The sequence below is a fragment of the Rhinopithecus bieti genome, unplaced genomic scaffold, assembly GCF_001698545.2.
Source record: "Rhinopithecus bieti isolate Rb0 unplaced genomic scaffold, ASM169854v2 scaffold_24392, whole genome shotgun sequence".
Taxonomy (NCBI): domain Eukaryota; kingdom Metazoa; phylum Chordata; class Mammalia; order Primates; family Cercopithecidae; genus Rhinopithecus; species Rhinopithecus bieti.
In genome coordinates, this window is record NW_016812542.1 from 5,471,924 (window position 1) to 5,497,945 (window position 26,022).

A 26,022-nucleotide genomic window follows, 5' to 3' on the forward strand; every position below is an offset into this window, starting at 1 on the left:
TGGTATTTGCATTTTCAGACTTTAACTCCTGGGAAGACTTAGCTCAGGGACCTTAGGATACCCAACTTAATGTTGACCGCTAGCACCAAGTGTATTCTCTGGTCTTCATCCCATAAACAGCTTTTAGAATGTATGGAAGACCAGTAAAAGACAGCGTGATGGACAGATTCAGGTAAGATGGGTGGGGACAATATAGTAGAAGAAAAACAAAACAGAAGCAGTTACTCAAAACAGGGTTGGGTGCACTCGAGTTTCCTACTCAACCTCTCTTCTACATTAGGTTTCCTACTCAACCTGTCTTCTACATGGGATGTTAGAAAATATCAGAAAGGGCTGAGAGAAGCTGGAAGGAGCTTATTAATCCTTATATTGATTTTGGCCTCATCCCAGGTATTTTAAATGAGTATCAGGCTCTCTATAGTCAGCCCCAGCTCTCTTCTCAAAAAAATTGGGTCAGACAGCTGGGTAGATATCTACAGACCTTAGTCTACATTCCAGGAAGGTGTGGAGTCACTCTGACTGCGCTGCCACTGGGACCAGAGGCTCCAGGCTCATTGGTGATATGGTCAGGATTAGTCTATCCTATTGGGACAGCCTCCTAACCTGGGAGGCCAAGAGTTACTGGAGTTTCTCTGGATCTTTCCCTGCTCCCCAACTGGCATGTAATGCCTAGTGGGGATCCTTAACTACTACCCAAGCCAGCTGACGGGGACTTGACTACCTACTCATACTCTTTTTAAATAACTAGGGCCTGTTTTTGTTTGTTTGCTTATGATGGCTTTTTTTTTTTTTTGGAGTGATCCAGCTTTGTATCAGAAATGTACCCCATCTCTGAGCTGAAAATCTCAAGCCCAGGGCCTCTTCATCTGAGCTGTGGTACAGATCATGTTCTGTACAAAGGGAATGACAAGAAACTAAAATCCACCAATAAAAGCCCCAGTTTGGGCTTTTCAAACCGGAAGTCACACACTTTAGAAAGGAATGCCTTTTTCTAATTTTGGGAAATCACCTCTTCCAGTGCTGAAGAGTCCAAAGTTGCAGGGATGGGAAATATAAAATCCCCCACTGGGCCATTGAAGTGATGGTACATGGGGTCCATGCCTGCATCCACCCTTAGGTTTCCAGACCCATGTATTCTTCCTTTTGGAAGCCATATAGGGGTCTCTGATTTAATACATATGCCTCATCCTGAAGAATGACTTGCCATCGTTTCAGAGTGTCATCTCTGAGATGGCAGTTCAGCTGTACCTTTAGATAGCTATTCCAGTGCTCCATAAGGCCAGCTGCTTCTAGGTGGAGGGTAACATAATATGGCCGGTGGATCTCATTGTCAGTGGCCCACTTCTGTACCTCCCTTGCTGTGAAGTGGGTCCCCTGGTTGGACGCTATGTTGTATGGGACTCCATGCCTGATGTCATGCATTTTATAAGCTCCTAGATAGTGGTGCTGGCTGGGACACTGTGGGCAGGAAAAGACAAACCATATTCAAAAATGATGGTCTATGAGGAACCACTGGCCTTTCCAGAATAGAAAGGCCCAGCGTAGTAAACTTGCTGCTGAGTGTCTGTTTGGTCATCTCAAAGAACAGGGCCATGTTGGGGACTTGCATGGGTCTCCAGTGCTGACAGAGTGGATATTCAAAGGCGGCAATAGCTAGGTCAGTTTGGTAAGTGGGAGTCTATGCTGTTGAGTCCACATGTAGCCTCCATATCTGCCACAGTAGCCACCCATTAATGTGTCCTCGTGCCACTTTCAGGTTGGCTAATGTCAGTTGGCCGAGTCATTTGTCTACATAGTTGTTCAGAGCCTCTTTCAAGGGGATACTTTCTGGTGGGTACTTTTGAAGATACAAAATTCTTCACACTTTGTACACAAGCCCATTTGTCCTTCCACATTCCTCTATCTCATCCTTCTTATCTCTTCTTCTAGTGCTTTTCCTTCCAGGTCCCTGATCAGAGAGCCAGACCTTTGGCCACTGTCCAGGAACTGTGAATGACCAGGCACACTGCTCAGAGCTCTGCTCATTGTGAAGATTTTCTTTCTCTACTGTGTTTCAGGTTACCCCTGAATGTGGCTATCATGCAGCCACCATCCCTTTTCAGCTTCTATCCACAATTTTTTTTTTTTTTTGAGACAGGTTCTCATTTTGTCACCCAGGTTGGAGTGCAGTGGCACGATCACGGCTCACTACAGCCTTGACCTCCTGGACTCAAGCGATCCTCCTTCCTCAGTCACTCAAGTAACTGGAACTACAGATATGCACCACCATGCCTGACTTTCGCCACGTTTCCCAGGATTGTCTTGAATTCCTGAGCTCAAGTGATCTGCTGGCCTCAGCCTCCCAAAGTACTGGGATTACAGGCATGAGCCACTGCATCTCACCCTACCTACATATTGAGCAGACCTATATTTACTCCAAGCTTGAGCCTTTTCCCTTTCTTCCAACTGCTCATATGGATCCCTCCATATGGCCATGGGTGTGAGTTGGGAGAGGGTATGGTGCCACTGTGCTGGTTGACATGGAAGTCTAAACTACCTGCTTTTGAAGCTTACTTATATCCTGCCCCGCTCAGGCTTGATCCCAGATGTGCCATTTTCATCTTTTGATGAACTGCTGTTGGGCCTGTACAACACTATGACTTCTGAGCTTATGACATAATTCAGCTCATAATGGGAAGTTTTGGACACATTAACCAGGTGGCCATGCTGAAGCATTTTGTATCCACCAGGCCTCAACTGCATGCCAAGAGATGTTTCTCAGAAAGCCTATAATTCTCTGATGCAGATATTATGGCCTTACTCCAGAATCCCTTGTGATTCCCCACTGGGGCTTGTCGCAAACTCTACTCTGTATCTTTCCCTGTCACTCTCTGACACCACCAAGTGTGCTGGATCACATGACCCAAGTTGCAAGACTCCTTTCTTTGTAGTCTGGATCTGCTGTAAAGCCCTTTCTTGCTCCAGGACCTACTCTAAGCTAGCAGCTTTCAGTGTTGCCTAGTAAAGGAACTGGAGCAGTATTCCCAGGCATGGAAAATACTGTCTCCAGAACCCAGGGAAGCCTACAATGCGACGTGCTTTCTTTTTCATGGTAGAGGAGGCAACATGCAGCAATTTGTCCTTTACTTTGGAGAGATTATCCGGACATTCCTCTAACCTTTGGAGCCCTAAAAACTTCAGTCAGCTGGGCGTGGTGGCTCTTGCCTGTAATCCCAGCACTTTGGGAGGCCAAGGCGGGCGGATCACCTGAGGTTGGGAGTTCGAGACCATCCTGACCAACCTGGTGAAGCCCTGTCTCTACTAAAAATACAAAATTAGCTGGGCGTGATGGCAGGCACCTGTAATCCAAGCTACTCGGGAGGCTAAGGCAGGAGAATCACTTGAACCTGGGAGGTGGAGGTTGCGGTGAGCCAAGATTGTGCCATTGCACTCCAGCCTGGGCAACAAGAGTGAAACTCTGTCTCCAAAAGCAAAAAACAAAAAACAAAAAGCAAAACAAAACAAAACTTCAGTTAAGTGGGGCAAGTGTCTATATCTTTGCAGGGTTTATTTCCCACCCTATTACCAAGGCCTCCAGCATCTAAGTCACTGCTTGCTTGTCCTGCCTAATAAGCATGATGTCATCGATGTCATGAATTAATATGGTGTTCTGTGGGATATCTAGGCAGCCTAAATCTAAGCATGATGTCATCAATGTGATGGATTGATATGATGTTCTGTGGGATGCCTAGGCAGCCTAAATCTCTTTGGACTCTATTGTGACAGAGGCCCCGAGAGTTAACACAGTTCTTGGGCAAAAATATGAATGAATATTGTCATTTCCTGTGAATATGAAATGTTTCTGACATTTCATAATCAGAATAGACAAGAACACATTTGCCACATCAATGACTGTGTTGCATAAACGAAGGGCTTATTAATATGTTTTAGTAATGATACCATATTTGGCACAGCAGCTGTGATCACAGCTACTTAATTGGATAAGTTTGTCTATGGTCATTTTTCAGGATCCATGTGGTTTCTGCAGGGGCCAGACTAATGAATGAAACAGACATACACTAAGGACCACTAGCTCTGTATCCTTTAGGTTCTTCAATGATGGCTCTAATCTCTGCCATCATCCCCTAACCTAGGACCTAATACTTTTTGATTTACTATCTTGGCCAAGGATGGGGGCAGTTTCAGAGGCTTGGTCTTCCCCACTATGATTGCTCTTATTCCATAGGCCAAGGTTCCAATATGGTGCCCCAATATGCATTAGCTTATACTTGAGACAAATATATCATTTCCTGCTTAGGGTCTGGGAAAATGACCACTGTATGGGTCTATGGACCCAGTGGTCTCATGGTAAGCATGACTTTGGCAAAGACTCCATTTATAACCTGGCCCCCTTAAGCCTTAAGCTTTGAATCTCTGGGCATCAACATCAACTCAGACCTTGTGTTCAATAGTTGTGAAAATGTCTGAGTATTCCAGAGTTGCATAAACCTACATAGATGGCTGTAGGTGCCTTTGGGTAAAGATTGGAGGAATTATTACAGGACATGTGTGTTTCAGTGTTCCAGGTTCTTTCCTTCTAAGGACCTGACCATCTCCTCTATCAATCAGTATGGATCTAAAAATTGACTCAAGTTCAGAAACTAAGCAAGGATTGTGACTCCTTATTGGGATGAATGCCCTCAGACTCCTGCTCTTTCGTTCTTGCTTTGTTTTGGTTGCAGATGCTTAGTAGCATCCTTAGTGACTGCATATAATAAATATAAATTTTTTTTTTTTTGAGACAGAGTCCCACTCTGTCACCCAGGCTGGAGTGCAGTGGCATGATCTCAGCTCATTGCAACCTCCTCCTCCCAGGTTCAAGCAATTTTCCTGTCTCAGCCTCCTGAGTTGCTGGGACTACAAGCACATGCCACCAGGCCTGGCTAATTTTTGTGTGTGTGTTTTTTTTTTTTAGTAGAAAACAGGGTTTCACCATATTGGTCAAGCTGGTCTTGAACTCCCAACCTCAGGTGATCAACCTGCCTTGGCCTCCCAAAGTGCTGGGATTACAGGCTTGAGTCACCATGCCTGGCCTTGTCTATAGATAGATAGATAGATAGATAGATAGATATAGATATTTCTTTTTTGAGACGGAGTCTCACTCTGTCACCCAGGCTGGAGTGCAGTGGCATGATGTCAGCTCACTGCAACCTCCGCTTCCCAGATTCAAGTGATTCTCCCACCTAAGCCTCCCAAGTAGCTGAGATTATAGGCATACGACACCACGCCTGGCTAATTTTTTTTGTATTTTCAGTAGAGACAGGGTTTCACTATATTGGCCAGGCTGGTCTCGAACTCCTGACCTTGTGATCCATCTGCCTCGACCTCCCAAAGTTCTGGGATTACAGACGTGAGCCACCACGCCTGGCCATCTGCATATTTTTTTCCACAATGATACCATGCTCTATTAGCCTATTTTAACCTCTATTACTACAACTCTCTGAAAGTCATGAATAAGCCAGTCCCAGGTCCTCATCTTGCCATCTGTTTTTCTTAGATCACAGAAATTTACCAAAATTTTTGCTGGTTCACACTTGCCAAGCAGCTGACACAGAAACAGGGGTTAGACACCAGAGAGATTTATTAGTGAAGGGAGAAGGAAAAGGCAGGGAGAAAACTCAGCCTGTAGGGAAGGTATGACAACTGTGGAAGGTGACAGAGAAAGAAGGATTTGCTAGGGGAAGACCAGGACTGCAGTGTGGTCTAAGGAAGTTTGGAATAGGTTTATGGGGAGTCCTCAGGCTAAAATCACCTCTCAGAGGTGTCTCTCATCTTGCCGAAAGGGGCTGGCTTTGTACCATTCTGCTGTGGTTAGTCACAGCCCGTGGGAAGTGAAGCCTTGGCACCACACTGTGGTAGGTCCAAAGGGGAGTGGTGGGACCAATCATGCTGGCCACAGTGGAGATTTGATCCCTACACTCTCATGGCTGCCATATATGCTTGCCCCATTCCCCTGCATCTGATGTCCCCAAACCTCAGCCTCCTATTCTTGCTCCCATGCCATTATTCTGTTTCCAAATTTTCTAGTTCTTTCTAACCACTTTGATTATGACTTATTAGGACACTCTGTCTGGCTTTTTATTTGAGTTCTTCCCAAGTATTCCTCTTTTTATTTTATTTTATTTTTTGAGAGAGGGTCTTGTTCTGTCACCCGGATTGGGATGCAGTGATACAATCATAGCTCATTGCAGCCTTGACCTCCAAGACTCAAGCAATCCTCCTTCCTCAGCCTCCCTAGTAGCTGGGACTACAGGGGTGCACCATTACACCTGGATTTGTTTTTTTGGAGAGAGATGAGGTCTCGCTTTGTTGCCCAGACTGATCTCGAATTCCTGGCTTCAAGCAATCCTCCTGCCTTGACTTGCCAAAGTGCTAGGATTATAGGCAGGAGCCACCAAGCCCAGCTCCAAGTATTCCTCTTAAAGTGTTCCTTTCCTTTTCTTTTCTCCTTGCCTTCATGGATCATAGTTTTCAAGGTAGTGAAAACTCCTCTGCAGGCCCTGCACATGAGTTGAGCTCAGGGACCAGATTTTCCTGGAAATAAAGATTTCATAGCCAAATTGAAAAAGATGTTAGTAAAATATCCAAAGTGTTTCCTAATAGAAATATCCAAGTTACCTATAATCCCGTAGATATGACTAGAGAAGCTAGCAGAAATCACAACACATTATTTTTAGTAATTTTAATGGTGTTTACAAAGGAATGCTCTGGCATTTTGGCTGATTATGTAGAAGGGAACTGTGCCTAAACATGAAAGGTACTCAAATAAATGTTTATGGAATGAACGAATACCTTATAATGGAAAAATGAGATCACAGAGAAAAGAGTCATATTCTTAGCTGATTGACTTTTTCCGGTCACATAGGAAGTTGTCTTTGACGAATCGATTTCCTGGCTGGTGGAAGGACTTTTGTCTTCTCTCATGCACCATTAGAGTCTTCTGACGTGAGCATCAGTTATTCTTACTCACATGTTCCTATTCTTTGTAGAGGTCTGGCATTACTGATCATAACTTTGGATGGTAGACCCTTATAGATAGAACACTGGAGAAGGAGCTGGGCATAGTGGCTCATGCCCGTAATCCCAGCACTTTGAGAGGCTAAAGTGGGAGGATTACTTGAGCTAAGGAGTTTGAGACCAGTTTGGGCAATATAGTGAGACCCTATGTCGACAAAAAATAAAAGATTAGCTGGGCCTAGTGGCATGCATCTGTGGTCCCAGCTACTTGGGAGGAAGAGGTGAGAGAATTGCTTGGGCCTGGAGTTGGAGACTGCAGTGAACTATGATCACGCTACTGCACTCCAGCCTGGGCCACAGAGTGAGACTTTGAGAAAAAAAAAAAAAAGAGAGGGAGAAAGAAAGAAAAGGAAAGAAAACCAGAGAGCGTCTTAAGAAACCCCTTCTATCCACCCATGACTCTAGGATCACCCATGAAGGTGACCGAAAGGATGTTACCTTCTCTTGGCCTTTCAACATGCTGTGTCTTCTGTACTTAGAATCCTGAAAGGACCCAGTAAAGAGATATACCTGACCAATTTCCAACTTTAATGTTTTGTTACTTCTGTAGACTATCCCTCCAACCTGAGCACTCCCAGAAGTCCTACTGGAATCTCCTCATATTTCTTAAACGTTACTTAATCCAGAGGTTGATGTGCCTGACTATTAATCCCGAGGGCAGAGCAGCTGTTACAAGCAATCTCACACATTTCACCTTCTTCCCAGACTCTTCAGATAACACCTGCTTATCCAGGATGCCATTCACCAGTAGCCCCAGCAGAATGTAGTCATCACAGTCATTAATCCGATTGGTAGAGTCATAGCCCAGTTCTACCTGTCCCTCTTTCACCTGATTCTCCTCTTTCAGTTCAGAGCCAGTCAGCACCTGAACTCGGAACACTGTAGCAGGTATGTCCAAAACCACAGTCAGGTGGCTGCCAGCCTTAGCCTCCTTGATATAAAAGAAATTCTTGTCCAGACTATAGGCATTCATAAGAACAGAGGCATTGGTAACATTCAGACTAGTGTGAATGGTGGCAGCAGGGTTGCCAGGAGGGCCAATGTTATTTCCCTCAAACTCTTTATCTGTGAGGCTGTTCAATTGACCTTCAAAGGAGGAGTAATTGCCCATGTGCTGGAAGAGGGAGGGGAAGAATTGGATTGGTTTTTTCTGCATGAGAAGGTGACGGAAATGGGAGAGAAGGTAGTCACAGGGCATTTCTTGGTAGAAGAGGAGAAGGAAACGAACAAAGCAGGGGAGATCTCTGGCATGAAAGAGTTTTCCAATGAAGCCCAGCCTAGAGAACTCCAGAGTCACCCAAGCTTTCCTTTCCCAGGCAGACAGTATAGTAGCAATCTGGGAGACAAATCCAGGAGCACATTTCACATCATCTTCGATCATCAGGAAATAGTCAGAGTAGTTGGTAGCAAAGTTCATCAGGAAGGCATAATCCATATTTTGCTTGGAGCGAAAGGTTACATGGGTGGGAGTGTCATTAAAGTTTTTCTTAAGGTTCTTTAAGGGAAGATAGCTTTTAAGAGGAGTGTTGATCACTACTAGCTGTCTGGCCTGGATGTATGGCTGAAAGAGGGTTGAGATATTGGAGATCATTTGATCAAGCCAGTTGGGATCAGGATCTGCCAGGTGTACCAGAACAGTGAAGTATTTCTGCTCAGACAAGGAGGAAGCAAAGAAGAGAGATCGCAGGGTGTCCAAGAGGTAGCTTCCTTGGGGACGCTGCACTGAAGAAATCCCTATGGTCAGCAGTTCTAGGATTGGGGAGAAAAAGGACCTTTGTCAACTTAGAGAAATTAGGAAAGTATTTGCTATGGGTAAGGCTATGATATTCTCTTAGGTCTTTCCATATGCCAACTTTTATATATTCCTGTGGTTATTTTACATTTTCTCTCCCCCAGGACTGACTACAGACCATATTAGGAGTTAACATCTGGTCACAAGTTGAGAGTTCTTTTTAAAATCACTGCTGTTTAAAACAATTGTGGGGGAAATGGATAAAGATGACAAACTAATATTTGCAGCTATGCCCCACCCCAAATTCCTCCTACCCCAAATTTCACTAAGCTCATGCCTATAATTTCAACCTCAGGTGTGAATCTCAGCACTTTGGGAGACCAAGGTGGAGGATTGCTTGAGCCCAGGCATTCAAGACCAGCCTGGGCAACATGGCAAAACCTGTCTCTACAAAAATTATTAAAAAACTAGATGGGTGTGGTGGCATAGGCCTGTGGTGCCAGCTACTTTCGAGGTGGGAGTGGGAGGATCACTTGAGCCTGGGAGTTTGAGGCTACAGTGAGGCGTGATTGAACTACTGCACTGCAGCCTGGCCAACAGAGTGAGACTGTGTCTCAAACAAACACACACACACACACACACACACAAACCAAAACTTCCAACACCCTTATCCCAAAAAACAAAAACAAAATTCCAATTGAAAAAACAGAAAGATTGCCCTGAACCACACTATTTGGAGAACCACACAATTTGGAGAATTTCTGGAAGACAGAGAGACTACAGAACAGGACTGGTGGAGAAGTATAAGCAGAAGAATGCATAGTCCAAAAGATATGCAAGAGAACACAACTGCACAGGTGCATCTTTCTATAAAAGGCCTCAAAAAAATTCTAAGTTCAGAGCCACCAAATATAAAGTAGAGGAGTGAGCCCTGGGATGGTCCTCTGGATACTTGATTATAGAACTATTTCCAGGACCACTGGGCTAGTGCCCACCAAGGGGCTGGTGGTGGCAATGTCCATTCTCACATTAAAGTTCTAAGTATTTTTGTGTAAATAAAGTGGATGTTCTGCTAGGGGAAAGTGCATGGCATGAGTCCTGCGGCTGAAGAGAGCATCAGAAGTGACCCCAGATGTCACTCCTGCCTTACAATCGAATGAGGCAGGTTTCCATAATCACAACCCACTTTTACAAAGAGGCAAACAGAGATGGCTCTTAGAGGGAAGAAGTTCACTGTTCACTCTAGATCCTCAAATATTAATCTGAAGCAAGAAGCTTCAATATAACGGAACAGAAACAACTAAATCAGAAAGAAACTACAGAAATAGAAGCTAACAGAGGAAACAATTAACTGAAGAATGCCAAATAAGTCAAATAAATACTCAGATCAGAGAGGAAATCACATTCTTTGGCAAAATAACCGGCTGATATGAATCATAAAGAGTTTGCAGAAAACATGAGTATGAGGACTTGACCAAGTTCAGGTTAGATTTTGGGGCAATAATACTTCATGCATTAGTGATGTGTTCTTTCATCTGAAGGCACAGAATAGCAGGCTGCTTCTGTTTTTATGATGTTAGCAGCCTTTGATGTTCAATGCCTAGATCTGTTAATACATTACTGGTTGCAATATGGTGATATTCTAAGTTGAGCATTCCTGCTTTGTGTATTATCTGGAATGTTTCCGTAAAGAGAAAATTCCCCTCATTTACTCTTTGGTTACCCAGTTGTAGTTCATACAGAAAAGCAGGATAAATGCTGATTCCCTTTCATTAGCTTTCAAAATAAAATAATGACTTGGTTCCCTAGCATTCTCAAATGGTGACAAAATGTGTCAGGTTTTTTTTGTGGGGGGGATCCTTATAAACTCATATATTTCATGTGTTTCAAATCATGGAAATTTTATTCTCTCTCTCTCTCTTTTTTTTTTTTTGAGACAAAGTTCGCTCCTGTTGCTCAGGCTGAAGTGCAATGGCACAATCTTGGCTCACTGCAACGTCTGCCTTCCAGGTTCAAGCAATCCTCCTGCCTCAGCCTCCCGAGTAGCTGGGACTACAGGTGCCCATCACCACGTCCTGCTAATTTTTGTATTTTTAGTAGAGATGGGATTTCACCATATTGGTCAGGCTGGTCTCAAACTCCTGACCTCAAGTGATCCACCAGCCTTGGCCTCTCAAAGTGCTGGGATTACAGGCATGAGCCACCATGCCCAGCTGGAAATTTTATTCTTATTGATGCTTAAATTGTCCTGTCTTTGGCAAATAAGCTCTTGAAGTTGGATCCTGAGCTGTTTTGATACAACTTCAGTCGTTTTTGAAAGCTTCTCTGCTATCTGCTATGACATTTCCTGCCTTGGATTTGGAATCATCCACTTTTTACAAGGAGCCCCTCCCCTTGTTGTAGTGGAAAATGAGATTTAGAGTCTATGATCTGGCACCAAGGGTGCTCGCTATTGGTCATTTCTAGGCCCTTGTGGACAGAGCTAGAAACATTTAAAAAAAGAAAAAAAGATAAAACACATCATGAGTTCATACCGATATTTTAAAACACATTCAATTAAAAATGCATCTAAGCTTAAAGAAAAAAGTAGTTTTTCATTGAGAGTTCTTTGTATTATTAAAACCGACAAATGTAAGCACTCCTGAACTTAATCTTCTTTGGACACAATAAATAGCTTAGATCTGTCTCCTGAATTTTTAAAGTACTTGAATCAAGGCTGGGCATGGTGGCTCACACCTGTAATCCCAACATTTTGGGAGGCCGAGAGGCAGGTGGATCACCTGAGGTCAGGAGTTCGAGACCAGCCTGGCCAACGTGGTGATACCCTGTCTCTATTAAAAATGCAAAAATTAGCATTTTTACAGGTGGTGGCTCACCCCTGTAGTCCCAGCTACTCAGGAGGCCGAGGTGGGAGAATTGCTTGAACCTGGGAGACAGAGGTTGCAGTGAATCGAGATCTCACCACTGCACTCCAGCCTTGGTGACAGAGCGAGACCCTGTCTCAAAAAACAAAACAAAACAAAAACAAACAAACAAAAAAATAAGAAAAAAAAGGTACTTGACTCAGAAAGATCTTATTCTGTCTCAAGGTTTATTTCTTCTATTAAATACTGTTGTAACCTATGGAGATCAAACGGGTATCACAGTCAGACTTCAGGATGGTACATGGTACCAAAGTGAACCAGTTCAGCAAGAGAATCACAAAGCCCTGGTTGAGCTGACAGGAAAAAGACCACATGTTCTCCAGCCAAACACTTCAGTAGCAGCTGCCCACAGGATTCTCAGTGACAGGGGAAATGGGACACGTATTCTTGCTGCAGAGGCCAGTGAGGACCACAGGTAGATCAAGGCTGGTTCTATACTTTTGGGAGCAATTAACATATAGTTAGGGATTAAAGCTGTGAGATTGGATGAGGTCACCAAAATAGTGAGTCTAGACTGAGCCCTAGGGTACATCAACATTTAGAAGTTGGAAAGAGAAGATAAACCAGCAAAAGAGACTGAGCATCTACCAGCAATGCTGGAGGAAAACCAGAAGTTTGGAATCCTGGAAGCGATGGAAGGGAATGTTGAATGAAGAGAGTCATTTACTGTGTCAAATGCTGTGATAGGTCAAGTAAGATAGAGATTGGAAGCTGACCAGTGGGTACAACAACATGGAAACCATGGGCTACATAACCAAGAGTAATTTTGTTGAAAAGGCGAAGGCAAAATCTGTGGTCTTAAGAGAGGTTTGCTTTCTTTTATCAAGATTTGAAAAATATTATAATGTGTTTGTATGATAAGAGGAGGGAGGGAAAATCTGTGGCCCAAGATAGAGAAAATTGCTTGAGTGATGTTAACGAGTGGTCAAGAAGAGGTGAAATCTAGTGTGAAGGTTCAGAGGCTGTAACTAGATAGGAGTGTGGACAGTGCACCTGTACTGAGAGAAGGGAACTTTGCTGATGGCTGACCATGAGTCCTAGAGGGCACAGTGGAAGGAATCAGAAGTTGAGGAGGTGGGAGTTAGGGTCAGAAAAGAAGACACATGGAGCGTTATGAGAAGAGACTGTGTGGGATGAGAACTGCCTTGGGTTTCTTGTAGTAACCTGGCACACGCTTTTCTTAAACTAGGAATATCCATCCTCTCATGCGAAAGTTTCTTGAATCTCTCATTCCTGCTTCCCTGTCCTTGATTGGCTTATTTCTTTACTGAGATGATCACTCTGACATGCACTGACCCACAGTTTTCTTTTAGGGCTGGGTGTGGGGAACAGGCCCCCCAAAATGTGGCCATAAACTGGCCCCAAAACTGGCTATAAATAAAATCTCTGCAGCACTGTGACATGTTCACGATGGCTATAACGCCCACGCTGGAAGGTTGTGGGTTTACCGGAATGAGGGCAAGGAACACCTGGCCCGCCCAGGGCGGAAAACCGCTTAAAGGCATTCTTCAGCCACAAACAATAGCACGCATGATCTGTGCGTTAAGGACACGCTTCTGCTGCAGTTAACTAGCCCAAACTATTCCTTTATTTCAGCCCTTCATTTCCCATAAGGGATACTTTTAGTTAATCCTGTTTCCCATAAGGGATACCTTTAGTTAATCGAATATCTATAGAAACAATGCTAATAACTGGCTTGCTGTTAATAAATATGTGGGTAAATCTCTGTTCGGGGCTCTCAGCTCTGAAGGCTGTGAGACCCCTGATTTCCCACTTTACACCTCTATATTTCTGTGTGTGTGTCTTTAATTTCTCTAGCGCCGCTGGGTTAGGGTCTCCCTGACCGAGCTGGTCCCGGCACTGGGTTATTATAGGTAATGTGCACATGCAGCCTCCTTCTCAGCTTTGTTAGACTTTCGTGCTCAGTGGCGTGAAAAACAGGAGCAAGATTCTGTTCATCTGAATGGTTAAGTGCTTGTTCTACAGACCCAATTTCTTGGGTTTCTATTTTGTTTCTTTAAATCTGAGACCAGAGGACACTGGAACAGGAGGGGGTGGGATGCACTCCAAAGCTGATTATGTTCTTGGATCCCAGGCACATCTTCAACCCAACTTCATGTGAAGAAAAAAGCGGGAGATGTTTCATTTAACTCCCTATCCAACCTCCATGTATTTCTGAATTGGACCCAAGGTTAATAGGAAAGAGGGGTATCTGGAAAAATACTTCATTTAACATCAATGTTAAACGAAATTCAGCTCTATACATTTTATAAAACACACACACGCACCACAAAAACGTCGAAAATATAGTACTGAAAAATATATTGTTTAAATGTTGACAAATAGGACTCACCTATTTCAAAGCTACATATGAAATAAAACTTTAGAAATACAAGCAAAAATAAATATATCCATAATCACACTGGAAATCAATAGATTAAGTAAATGAAAATCAAGAAACAGTTTTTACTAAAACAATTAACAAAGTTCATCATGTGTACGTGTGTATGTGTTTGTGTATGTGTGTGGTGCTCATCAGCTCATCAGACGATACACATTCCTTTCAGATATCCATAGAAAATACTGGCTACACATTAGACCATGAAGACAATTTTACTTTTAATTGTCCTGAATATTGTAATTTTATATCTCATATTCTTTGATTATAATGCAATAAAGCTAAAACTAATCATGAAAGTCTAAAAGCATCCCTTTGAAAATGAAAAAGCACTTTTCTAAATATCTCTTGGGTTAAACAGGAAATCCAAATGGAAATTACCAGGTACTTAGAAATAAATGGAAATAAGAACACGGTAGACCAAAAGATGTGGGACATGGTTAAAGTGGGAGTGGGACTTAGAGAAGTAACATCTTTCAGTGTATTTTCTAGAAAGCAACCTGAAAAGAAAATAAATAAAATGAGAAGATAAAGAAACCAGGCAAAAATAAAACCAACAGAAGCAGAATGTGGAGTTAAGAAGATAAAAGCAGAATGTAATTAAACACAATAGATTAAAAACTGTAAAAGATCAATAAGAGCTGTTTGTTAGAAAAGTTTAATCAACTAAACCTGTAGTTTTTTGTTTTTGTTTTTGTTTTGAGACAGAGTTTTGTTCTTGTCATCCAGGCTGGAGTACAATGGTGAGATCTCAACTCACTGCAGCCTCACCTCCTGAGTTCAAGCGATTCTCCTGCCTCAGCCTTCTGAGTAGCTGGGATTACAAGCATCCACCACTACGCCCAGCTAATTTTTATATTTTTAGTCAAGACGGGGTTTTGCCATGTTGGCCAGGCTGGTCTCGAACTCCTGACCTCAGGTGATCCACCCGTCTTGGCCTCCCAAAGTGCTGGGATTATAGGCATGAGCCACTGCGCCCTGCCTAAACCTATAGTTTAAAAGGGTGAAAACATAAATAATATTAAGAATGAAAATTTGTCACAGCTACATAAATGAAGATTTTAAAAATTATTATAAATACAAAAATTCTTAAGAAAATAGACAAAATTTATGAATTGGCACACCACAAAAGACAAAAAGCTATAAATGATCAATAGATACATGAAAACATGCATGATCAGCATGCAGTTGCTCAACCTACTGGTAGTCAGGGAAGAGCATATTAAAACCAAAGAATTACAGCAGTTGAAAAATCTGGGCCAGGCGTGGTGACTCATGCCTGTATTCCCAGCACTTTGGGAGCCTGAGGCAAGAGGCTGGCTTGATCCCAGGAGTTTGGGATGAGCCTGGGCAACATAGAGAGACACCTACCATCTCAATTAAAAAAAAGAAAATCTGACACTACTAACAGATGGCAAAGATGTGGAACAATAGGGCTTCATATCTTGATGGTGAGAATAAACTGATAAGTCATTTAAAACAATCTTTAGTATGTTGATTTATTTACACATACTTCACATTAGAGAGTGAACCAGTAATAACTGTGATGGGTGTGCTCTTTTGTTTTTATTTTGGTAGGCCATTTTAGGGATCAATTTGGCAAAATCTAATAAAGATATGCATGTCTTATAATCTAGCAATTTTACTCCTAGGAATATATCCTAAATAATTGCTCATGTGTGTTCAAATTTCATACAGATTTATGTACAAGAATATTCATAGCAACACTGTTGGTAATAGAAAAAACTGGCAGTCACCTAAGTGTCTATCAACAGGAGAATGAATCAAAACATTGTGATGGTTCACTCAACACGAAGTCGAAAGTTTTACACAGAGTATAACACAAATGTAACATTAAGTGAAAAAGAATGAATAGGAAGTAAAAGGAATCTCACAAACATTAAGTGAAAAAAGCAAGTTCTGGAAAAAACACACACAGTTTTATACCATTTTTATGAAGTTTAAGAACAGGCAACTAGGCTGGGCATGGTGGCTCATGCCTGTAATCCCAGCACTTTGGGAGGCCCAGGCAGGTGGATCACCTGAGGTCAGGAGTTTGAGACCAGCCTGGCCAACATGGTAAAACCTCCTCTCTACTAAAAAAATACAAAAATTAGCTGGGAATGGTGGTGGGCACCTGTATTCCCAGCTACTTGGGAGGCTGAGGCAGGAGAATTGCTTGAACCCAGGAGGCAGAGGTTGCAGTGAGCCAAGAATGCTCCATTGCACTCCAGCCTGGGTGATAGAGTGAAACCCCATCTCAAAACAAAACAAAACAAAAACAAACAAACTGCCAAGACCAGCTGGTTCAGGGAGACCCTAACCCAGCGGCACTAGAGGAATTAAAGACACACACACACAGAAATATAGAGGTGTGAAGTGGGAAATCAGGGGTCTCACAGCCTTCAGAGCTGAGAGCTCCGAACAGAGATTTACCCACATATTTATTAACAGCACGTCAGTCATTAGCATTGTTTCTATAGATATTAAATTAACTAAAAGTATCTTTTATGGGAGATGAAGGGATGGCCTGAATTAAAGGAGTAGGTTGGGCTAGTTAACTGCAGCAGGAGCATGTCCTTAAGGCACAGATCGCTCATGCTACTGTTTGTGGTTGAAGAATGCCTTTAAGCGGTTTTCTGCCGTGGGCCAGTCAGGTGTTCCTTGCCCTCATTCTGGTAAACCCACAACCTTCCAGAGTGGGCTTCAGAGCACAACCGACGCTTCTCTGAAGAAGAACAAATCCCACCTGTGGATAGCAGCTTCTGTTCTTGCCCTGACGTTCTTGCCTCCCCATACTGATTCCTACCTACAGATTTTGGACTTGTCTTTCAGCTCCCACAATGGCCAATTTAGTGCAACAAATCCCTTAACATATCTCCTACTGGTTATGCTTCTTTGGTTGAATCCTGACTGATATACCTGCTTTAGGCTAAACTCTTTGTACTTTTCGAAAAGTTGAGTAAGATTTCTATTGTTTGATACTGCAGTCCACCTACTTTATCCTCTCTGAAGAGATTAAGATAAAAGTGTTTTTGATATATTGTAAACCTCGAACACAGCACAAAACGTTGTTTATCCTTTGACACATATAAATTAAAAAATTAAGGAAACATCATAATGATGAATTATTATAGAAGAATTTCTACCAAAGTGAGGAATAAGACAAAGATGCTTGCTTCTACTTACAACGGTCAATGAAATAATGTAAGAAATTGGGACAGAGAAATGTCGAAAAGAGACAAAGCTGTCACTATTTGCAAATAATATGATAGTCTGCATAGCTAACTCAAGATAATCTGATGAACAATTAGAACCAGCAAGAGAGGCCAGGCGTGGTGGCTCACACCTGTAATCCCAGGACTTTGGGAGGCCGAGGCGGGTGGATCACCTGAGGTCAGGAGTTCAAGACCAGCCTGGCCAACATGGCGAAACTCCATCTCTACTAAAAATACAAAAAAATTAGCTGGGCATGGTGATGGGTGCCTGTAATCCCAGTTACTCAGGAGGCTGAGACAGGAGAATCGCTTGATCCTGGGCAGCAGAGGTTGCAGTGAGCCGAGACTGTGCCACTGCACTCCAGCTTGGGTGACAGAGTGAGACTCCGTCTCAATAATAATAATAAAAAGAAACAATAAGAGAGTTCATTAAGATGATAGGTAAGAGATCAACACAGAAATAGCACTAGCATTTTTTCAAACTTACAATAACCAATTATCAGACGTAATGGAAAAGGAAGCCACATAGTGTTAAGAACTGTAATATACGGGGAATGTACCTAAGACAAATGACAAAGCTTTAATGAAGCCCATACAAGAAGACTGGAATACACATAGATGCATAACAGATTCTTGAATGGTATGACTCATTATTATTATTTTATTATTTTTTTTTGAGACGGGGTCTCACTCTGACACCCAGGCTGGAGTGCAGTAGCACGATTTTGGCTCACTGCAACCTCTATCTCCTGGGTTCAAGTGATTCTCCTGCCTCGGCCTTCTGAGTAGCTGGAATTACAGGTGCCCGCCACCACACCCAGCTAATTTTTGTATTTTTAGTAGAGAGGGGTTTCGCCATGTTGGATAGGCTGGTCTTGAAGTCCTGACCTAATGTGATTTCCCCCACCTCAGCCTCCCAAAGTGTTGGGATTACAGGCGTGAGCCACCATGCCCAGCTATGATTCGGTATTATAAAGATATCAATGAACTCCAAGTCTATCTATACATTTAATGCAATTTCAGTCAAGAGTATTTTTTCATGATGTTTAATAAGCTAATTAAAAATTCATCTGGAGGAGAAAAAATAAAGAATAGACAATAATTTGAAATAGTACATAAATAAGTGGGGGAGGAAGGATTAGTCTAACAACATATACAATAAACTATTAGAAGCTCAAATCATGTGGAATTAGTACAGGAACATTAAAAAAGTCAATGGAACAAAATGATTTTCAAAAATAAACCCATGCACATATGGGAGTTTCTATGACAAAGGTGGCATTTCTTCTCAGTGGGAGGAAAAGATGGAATATTCAGTAAATGGTTTTGAGATCACAGGATATCCAATTGTAAATAAAGTTCATTATTTATCTCAGATCCTAATTAAAAATAAATTTAAACTTGTGAAATATTTATACCTGAAAAGAAAACCAGAAGAGTATTAGAAGAGCATATAGTAAAAGTCTTCCAAAACAGTATTGTAATAGGGACTTTTCCCCAAAACAGTCATAAAAGCTAGAAGCTATAAAACCATGAACGAATTTGATTATGGAAAATATTCTTTTTTTCTTTGCCTGCTTCATTTTTCCTTTATATGACTATGTAAGGTTTTTAAAATTCATATGACAAGGCCGGGCGCGGTGGCTCAAGCCTGTAATCCCAGCACTTTGGGAGGCCGAGACGGGCGGATCATGAGGTCAGGAGATCGAGACCATCCTGGCTAATACGGTGAAACCCCGTCTCTACTAAAAAATACAAAAAACTAGCCGGGCGACGAGGCGGGCGCCTGTAGTCCCAGCTACTCGGGAGGCTGAGACAGGAGAATGGCGTGAACCCGGGAGGCGGAGCTTGCAGTGAGCTGAGAGCCGGCTACTGCACTCCAGCCTGGGCAGCAGAGCAAGACTCCGTCTCAAAAAAAAAAAAAAAAAAAAAAAAAAAAAAAAGAACAAAAGACAAGTGGCAAAGAGGGACATATTTAACAATAGATAAATGCAATGATATGTATATAATATGTAAAATGAGCACTCATAATATATTTTAAAACTCCTAGAAATCAACAACAAAAAGCAATCAACACAGTAGAAAATTACCAGAGGATATGAATAGACCATCCACAGAGTGAATAAATATGACCCTTAAACATAAAAAAAGCTCAACTGTCACAATAATCAGGGATATCAAATTATCACAAATATCACCAAATCAAAGGAAATATTTTCTGCCCTTCAAATTGACAAGCAACAACAGCACTGGCAAGATTGTGAGGAAATAGATATCCATAAACTGACATGATTAATAGTAAGCTTTTTTCGATGCAATTTTGAGGTGTCAATCAAAATCTAAAGTGCATGTGCTCTTTCACTCATTAGTTCCACATACAGGTATATTTCTCATAGAGATATTTTTACATATGAGCAAAAGTATATTAACTGTGATGTTGTTTGTAGTACAAAAAGTTGAAAACAATTGAGTTCTCATCAATAAGAACAGTCAAGTAAATTTTTTTACATCCACACTATGTTGATGACAGCAGTTAAAAAAAGAAGGAGGTAAGGAAAAACTCTCCAAAATATACACTTTTTTTCAAGACAGGGTATCCTCCTGAATTTTTGCAAACTATGCATCCATCAGAGGTCTAATATCCAGCATCTATAAAGAACTTACACAAATTTGCAAGAAGAAAAAAGCAAACAACCCCATTAAAAAGTAGGCAAAGGAAATGAACAGACACTTTTCAAAAGAAGACACACATGTGGCCAACAACCACATGAAAAAAATCTCTTCACTGATCATTAGAGAAATGCAAATCAAAGCCACAATGAGATACCACCTCACACCAGTCAGAATGGCTACTACTAAAAAGTCAAAAGCCAACAGATTCTGGTGAGGCTGTAGAGAAAAAGGAATGCTTACACACTGTTGGTGGGAATGTTAATTAGTTCAACCATTGTGGAAGACAGTGTGGCGATTCCTCAAAGACCTAAAGACAGAACTATCATTCGACACAGCAATCCCATTACTAGGTATATACCCAAAGGAATAGAAATTGTTCTATTGTAAAGATACATGCATGCGAATGTTATTGCAGCACTATTCATAATAATAAAGATATGGAGTCAACCTAATGCCCATCAAGGAAAGACCAGATAAAGAAAATGTGTACATATATACCATGGAATACCATGCAGCTATAAGAAAGGAGATCTTGTCTTTTGCGGGGATGTGGATGGAGCTGGAGGCCATTATTCTTAGCAAACTAATGCAAGAACGAACAGAAAACCAAATACTGCACATTCTCACTTATAAGTGGGAGCTAAATGATGAGAACACATGGAAACATCGAGGAGAACAACACACACCAGGGCTTACTGAATGGTGGAAGGTGGAGGAGGGAGAAGATCAGGAAAAATAACTAATGGATACTAGGTTTAATACCTGGGTGATGACATAATCTGTACAACAAACCCCCATGACACAAGTTAACCTATGTAACAAACTTGCACATATACCCCTGAATTTAAAGTGAAAAGTTAAGAAAAAAAAAAAAAGACAAGAGTCTCCCCTGTGTGGCCCAGAGCTGGAGTACATTGGCACTATAGTCTCAAACTCCTGGACTCAAGTATTCCTCCCGCCTCAGCCTCCCAAAGTGTTGAGATTACAGGCGTGAGCCACTAAACCCAGAAAACATGTACAAATGAATGAATGAAAAAAGCAAATCTCAGAACAAAACATATAAGATGGCCTTTAAAAATCCCCCAGACATGTATATACGTAAGTGTTAGAAAGATATCTGGATCTCACGTAGGGTACTTATTAGACTTCTGGGGGAGAGGAGAGGAATGAGGGAGAGAAAGGAACTATCACTTTTTACTCGCTATACAATATGTATATACTTACAATGTATTGTATGGAAATAGTTTATAATGAGAATATGTTTGTTTACCACAAATGAAGTTCCATAAAGACTGCAAGGGTAGCCCACACTGAGGTTGAAAAGGGCAGGGTCTCTATCATATGGAGAGTCTAAAAAGCATCAGAACTGATTCTGCTGACCTGAAACATGTCCTAGTCCTGGCTGTGCTCTCCAGAATCATCTCTGTGCCCCAGATCTACTAAAGCATACTTCTCAGGCTTTAATGTGCATACCAATCGCTTGGGGGTCTGGTTAAGATGAAAATTCTGATTCTGTAGGTCTGGGAAGGACCTAAGATTCCACGTGTGGAACAAGCTGCCAGACAGACGCTGCTGACGTCCATGGACACTAGCTGTCAGTCTGTGGACCACAGCACGAGTGGCAAGCTATTAGATGCTCTTTAGAGCCCCACAGAACCCGACGGGACTACCCATTCAAGACACTGCATTGTCCCCTCCCTAGTTCTTTCCATTTTACTCAGTCCCCCCTTCCTATAGTTTTCTCCTGTAGTTTTCCCATTGTCTCTCTTGTTTCATCAGAAGAGGGACTGGGAGATTCACGGAGTCAGAATTGCCATCTTTTGCAGTCAAATTTTTTTTTTTCTTTTTGAGATGGAGTCTCGCTCTGTTGCCCAGGCTGGAGTGCAGGGGCGCGATCTCGGCTCACTGCAAGCTCCACCTCCCGGGTTCACGCCATTCTCCTGGCTCAGCCTCCCGAGTAGCTGGGACTACAGGACTACACCTAGCTCAGTTAATTTTTTGCATTTTTAGTAAAGACGGGGTTTCCCCGTGTTAGCCAGGATGGTCTCGATCTCCTGACCTCATGATCTGCCTGCCTCGGCCTCCCAAAGTGCTGGGATTACAGGCGTGAGCCACCGTGCCCGGCCCTTTTGCAGTCAAATTCTATAGGCCTAGTCCTTCATTTCAGCATCCCTGTTCTCTTCCCGAGTTATCTGTTCCCTTTCCTTTCCACTTGCCTTCCCTCTCTACCCTTGCCTAACCTGGATGATCATCACCCCCGGTGGACACTCACTTTTTTCTGTGGGAGAGGCTCCAAGCAAGATGTGGGAGTTCACATTTTTAAGCGGTTCTGAGTTTTTCTGCATATCTTTGAAGGTTTTCATGTGGTTTGTTCTACCAGGATTGATCTGCATTCGGGCTCTCTGCCAAGCTACCATCTCCTTTTCCTTCTGAGAAAAGAGTGAGTTTCAGCTCTGTGATTCATCCTCTTTGGGAAAAATGGCTAGTTACATTTCCCTTTGCATAATATAATGAAATCATCTTCAGGATACAGGGCAGGTTGCCTCAGGCTCAGTTCAAACTTCTTCCTTCTCTTCTGAAACAATCCTACCCCAGGGGTTGTTACATATATAGATTATGGATCCTGGAGTAAAGGGAGTTGGGATTTCTCTAGCTCTCCTTAGCTTTATGTAGGGAATGAGACAATGTCCAGCTCTGCCATTCTTCACCCACAATTATCCTTTTTGATTACAGTCTTGTATGGGTCACCTAATCCCAAGAAGGGCATAGCATGTGTTAAGCATGAGAGATACAGGAGGCCAGGTAAGCACCCCAGTGCTTCACTCTAAATTCTGTCCCACTGGTGGCATTTCACCCTTCCAAGTTCATTCACCACCCTCCCTTCTTTTCTTTGCCTTTTCTGGGTTCTGGCAGAATTTTCTCTGCTCCTTAAAACTTTCTTGACTTGGAGAAATGACTTAACTGTTGTGAGCTTCAGGATCCTAATGCAGAAAATGGGGGATAATGTATAACTTTGAAAACCAAGGGAACTTTTCTGTAATGGGAAACTTACCAAACAAGAAGAAAAATCTCTACGTCATCAATTGCTATAAGAAAAGGGCAAACTCTGCCGAAGCATTAAATCAGTGTTATTTCTTCCCAGCCCTGAATTTTGTTTCTTCCAGAGTATTACCATCCCTTATTGTCTCCATCAAGGAAAAATATGTTGATTCCTCAAACTTGCTTGTCTTTTTTCTTTTCTTTTTTTCTTTTTGAGACAGTGTCTCGCTCTGTCGCCCAGGCTGGAGTGCAGTGGCCGGATCTCAGCTCACTGCAAGCTCCGCCTCCCGGGTTTACGCCATTCTCCTGCCTCAGCCTCCCGAGTAGCTGGGACTACAGAGGCCCGCCACCTCGCCCGGCTAGTTTTTTGTATTTTTTAGTATAGACGGGGTTTCACCAGGTTAGCCAGGATGGTCTCGATCTCCTGATCTTGTGATCCGCCCGTCTTGGCCTCCCAAAGTGCTGGGATTACAGGCTTGAGCCACGCTTGTCTTTTTTCTTCCTTGAATGTCTATAGCATTTGTGACAGTTTCATTTAAATATACACTCAGATAAATGCTTTCTTTCATTCAGTCCAGGAAAGTTTGCCCCACTTAAAATTTCTGGGCCGGGCGCGGTGCTCAAGCCTGTAATCCCAGCACTTTGGGAGGCCGAGACGGGCGGATCACGAGGTCAGGAGATCGAGACCATCCTGGCTAACACGGTGAAACCCCGTCTCTACTAAAAAAATACAAAAAACTAGCCGGGTGAGGTGGCGGGCGCCTGTAGTCCCAGCTACTCGGGAGGCTGAGGCAGGAGAATGGCGTAAACCCGGGAGGTGGAGCTTGCAGTGAGCTGAGATCTGGCCACTGCACTGCAGCCTGGGTGACAGAGGGAGACTCCGTCTCAAAAAAAAAAAAAAAAAAAAAAAAATTTCTGGTACTCACCAAAGACAGGAAACTTGCAGTATCAAAGGGATTTTCGTCAATGAAATAGAAGATTGGGAGCACTACTGCTGTTGCAATAATGATGAGTTTCCATAGAAAATCTCTCATGGTGCTGGGGTTGGAAACTTGCAGAGCTGTTTCCCGATCTGTGATCCTTCAATGTATTCTTGGATGTCTGAAATGTACACACTACTGAGAAAAGTTTTCATCTGATGGTAACATAAAAAAATTCAAATTATAAGATATTATCATTGAATAAGTATAGTTTCCAAAGCCAGTAATATTAAACCTGGGGTTCTTATATATATTCTTAAGAATCCTTAATGATTTTTTTTCCCTTAAAAACAGAGCTATGCCTTTCTCACGTTTGAGAAACACAGATATATAAAAATGCATGCAAAGTGCCCTTAATATCACAGCTTTAGTTGCCCCCACTCTTGCCTGCAAGTCTCCATATCCATTCCTTCATTTTCCTTCTTCTGGGCACCAATGTTTAATTAAATTTCCAGAGCTCTTTCTTACCTTGATTGTCCCAACTCCAAAGTCCCTGACATGATTTCTGCCAAAGGCAAGGTGAAGAGAAGAGACCTTGATTCTGTTTTAATTGGAGTTTCCAAGTGCATTATAGAGAACATTTCTTATTCACACATTTGAACCAGACAGCATTCATCGAGGAGGTAAGGAAGGGGTGATGGGAATCGAGAGGGTGTGATCTCTAATGGGTATTTGTCATAGAAGAATCTTGCAAGAGCCTATTGACTCCTTCACCCTACTGACTCTCTGGAGTCAGGAAGATATTTTTGCAGACTTTATTCTAGTTGGTATATATATATCCTACATTAAGCATCATGGAATGTTTTAGAAGGAGATATCTGAAGCCTTTAATTCTCTCTCCCCTCCAAATTCTATCCTTCCCAGAGTGCCCACTGCACCCTGTCTACCACTAACTCTTATGTTCGATACAGATGTCGATTTGGCTCATGCTGAGCCAGTCCTGTGAGGTGGAAATCTTTATCAGTTGCTAAGTACCCTCTTCCTCATCTCTTTCTACAATCCTCAATGGGATCAGAACACACTGAAGCCATATCTAAAGGCTGTAGCTCCAAGAAGAAAAGACAGTGGGTTATTTTGTCCTCTCCAAACCTGAAACTTGAGCCACCATTTCCTCTCGTATTTAGATGTGATAGCCCTATATTCCCACAGGTTTTCCTGCCTGATGCCAGAGACTGTCTTTCCTATGTATCACTGCTTCTCAGGGGCTTTGGGAGCAAATTCAGATTCTTCCAGGGCAGTCCTCTCCATTACCTGAAGTCTGGACCCTTTTTGGTTAGGCATTCATCTTTCATGACTCTTTTTCATGTCAGTTTCTTTTGTTCTTCTGGATGACTCATGGAACAAAACGTAGACATGCCACTTCTAAGCACTTGTTAAGGACCTAATGTAGGTGATGAATGGCATCAAGTCAGAGGTCCCAGGGACAATTTCCCTTTCTGACAGGAAGCTTCCAGTCCCCCAGAACTTTTGAGGGGACAGTAACTAAGGAGATTGAAAAGGTCCTCACCTTGACTGGAGCTGTAGTTTCATCTGAGATTTTTTTTTTTTTTTTTTTTCTAGATGCACAGCGACTGACCTGACCTCTATACCACTTGGATGTTCAGGGCTTTCCCCAAAGTTAAGAAGAAGAAAATAAAATGTTTGGGGACCCTGGGATGGGGCCAGAAGGTGTACGCATCCTCTGAGGCAAGACAAAGTTAGTCAGATGACACCCCCTCCCATGACAACCATTGTTTTCCCTGAATGGGGGCTGATTACCAACACCCAGTCTCACAGCCAGCACCAGCTCATTGTGGAGGGAGATGGTGAGGAAGATCTAATATCAGCTTCCTATGATTCTGAACTGGATCTAGGGTTGTGGACTGTAAGTGGTCACATTTTTCTCCAAATAAAAATAGTTTTGGCAGGTCACGATGGCTCACACCTGTAATCCCAGCACTTTGGGAGGCCGAGGCTGGTGGACTGCTTGAGAACAGAAGTTCGAAATTAACCTGCCAACATG

General features: G+C 42.5%; 1 protein-coding gene across 6 annotated transcripts; it reads right to left on the reverse strand.

Moving 5' to 3' along the window:
* Positions 1-7,364: 7,364 nt before the first annotated feature.
* LOC108545046 (alpha-1,3-mannosyl-glycoprotein 4-beta-N-acetylglucosaminyltransferase C-like) lies at positions 7,365-25,685 on the reverse strand. 6 transcript variants are annotated; one of them, XM_017896454.1, is made up of 5 exons: positions 25,528-25,685; positions 25,272-25,401; positions 23,967-24,141; positions 22,274-22,430; positions 7,365-8,805 (listed from the first exon to the last, which is right to left on the reverse strand). In XM_017896454.1, the coding sequence occupies exons 3-5, from the start codon at positions 24,072-24,074 to the stop codon at positions 7,670-7,672; spliced, it is 1,401 nt and encodes a 466-aa protein (XP_017751943.1). In that variant the 5' UTR covers positions 24,075-24,141; positions 25,272-25,401; positions 25,528-25,685; the 3' UTR covers positions 7,365-7,669. The 6 variants fall into 6 exon arrangements, with proteins under 6 accessions (XP_017751943.1, XP_017751944.1, XP_017751945.1 ...); XM_017896455.1 differs by lacking the exon at positions 25,272-25,401; XM_017896456.1 differs by lacking the exon at positions 25,272-25,401 and having other exon boundaries at positions 23,967-24,175.
* Between the last annotated feature and the right edge of the window lie 337 nt (positions 25,686-26,022).

Coding starts and splice junctions, on each gene's coding strand:
- LOC108545046 (XM_017896455.1), bottom strand. CDS start 24,074: ATGAGAGATTTTCTATGGAAACTCATCATTATTGCAACAGCAGTAGTG. Junction 22,431..23,966: donor CTGCAAGTTTCCTGTCTTTG/GTGAGTACCAGA, acceptor CTCTTTTCTCAG/AAGGAAAAGGAGATGGTAGC. Junction 8,806..22,273: donor AGCCTCTCCCACAGAAAAAA/GTGAGTGTCCAC, acceptor CCCCAATCCTAG/AACTGCTGACCATAGGGATT.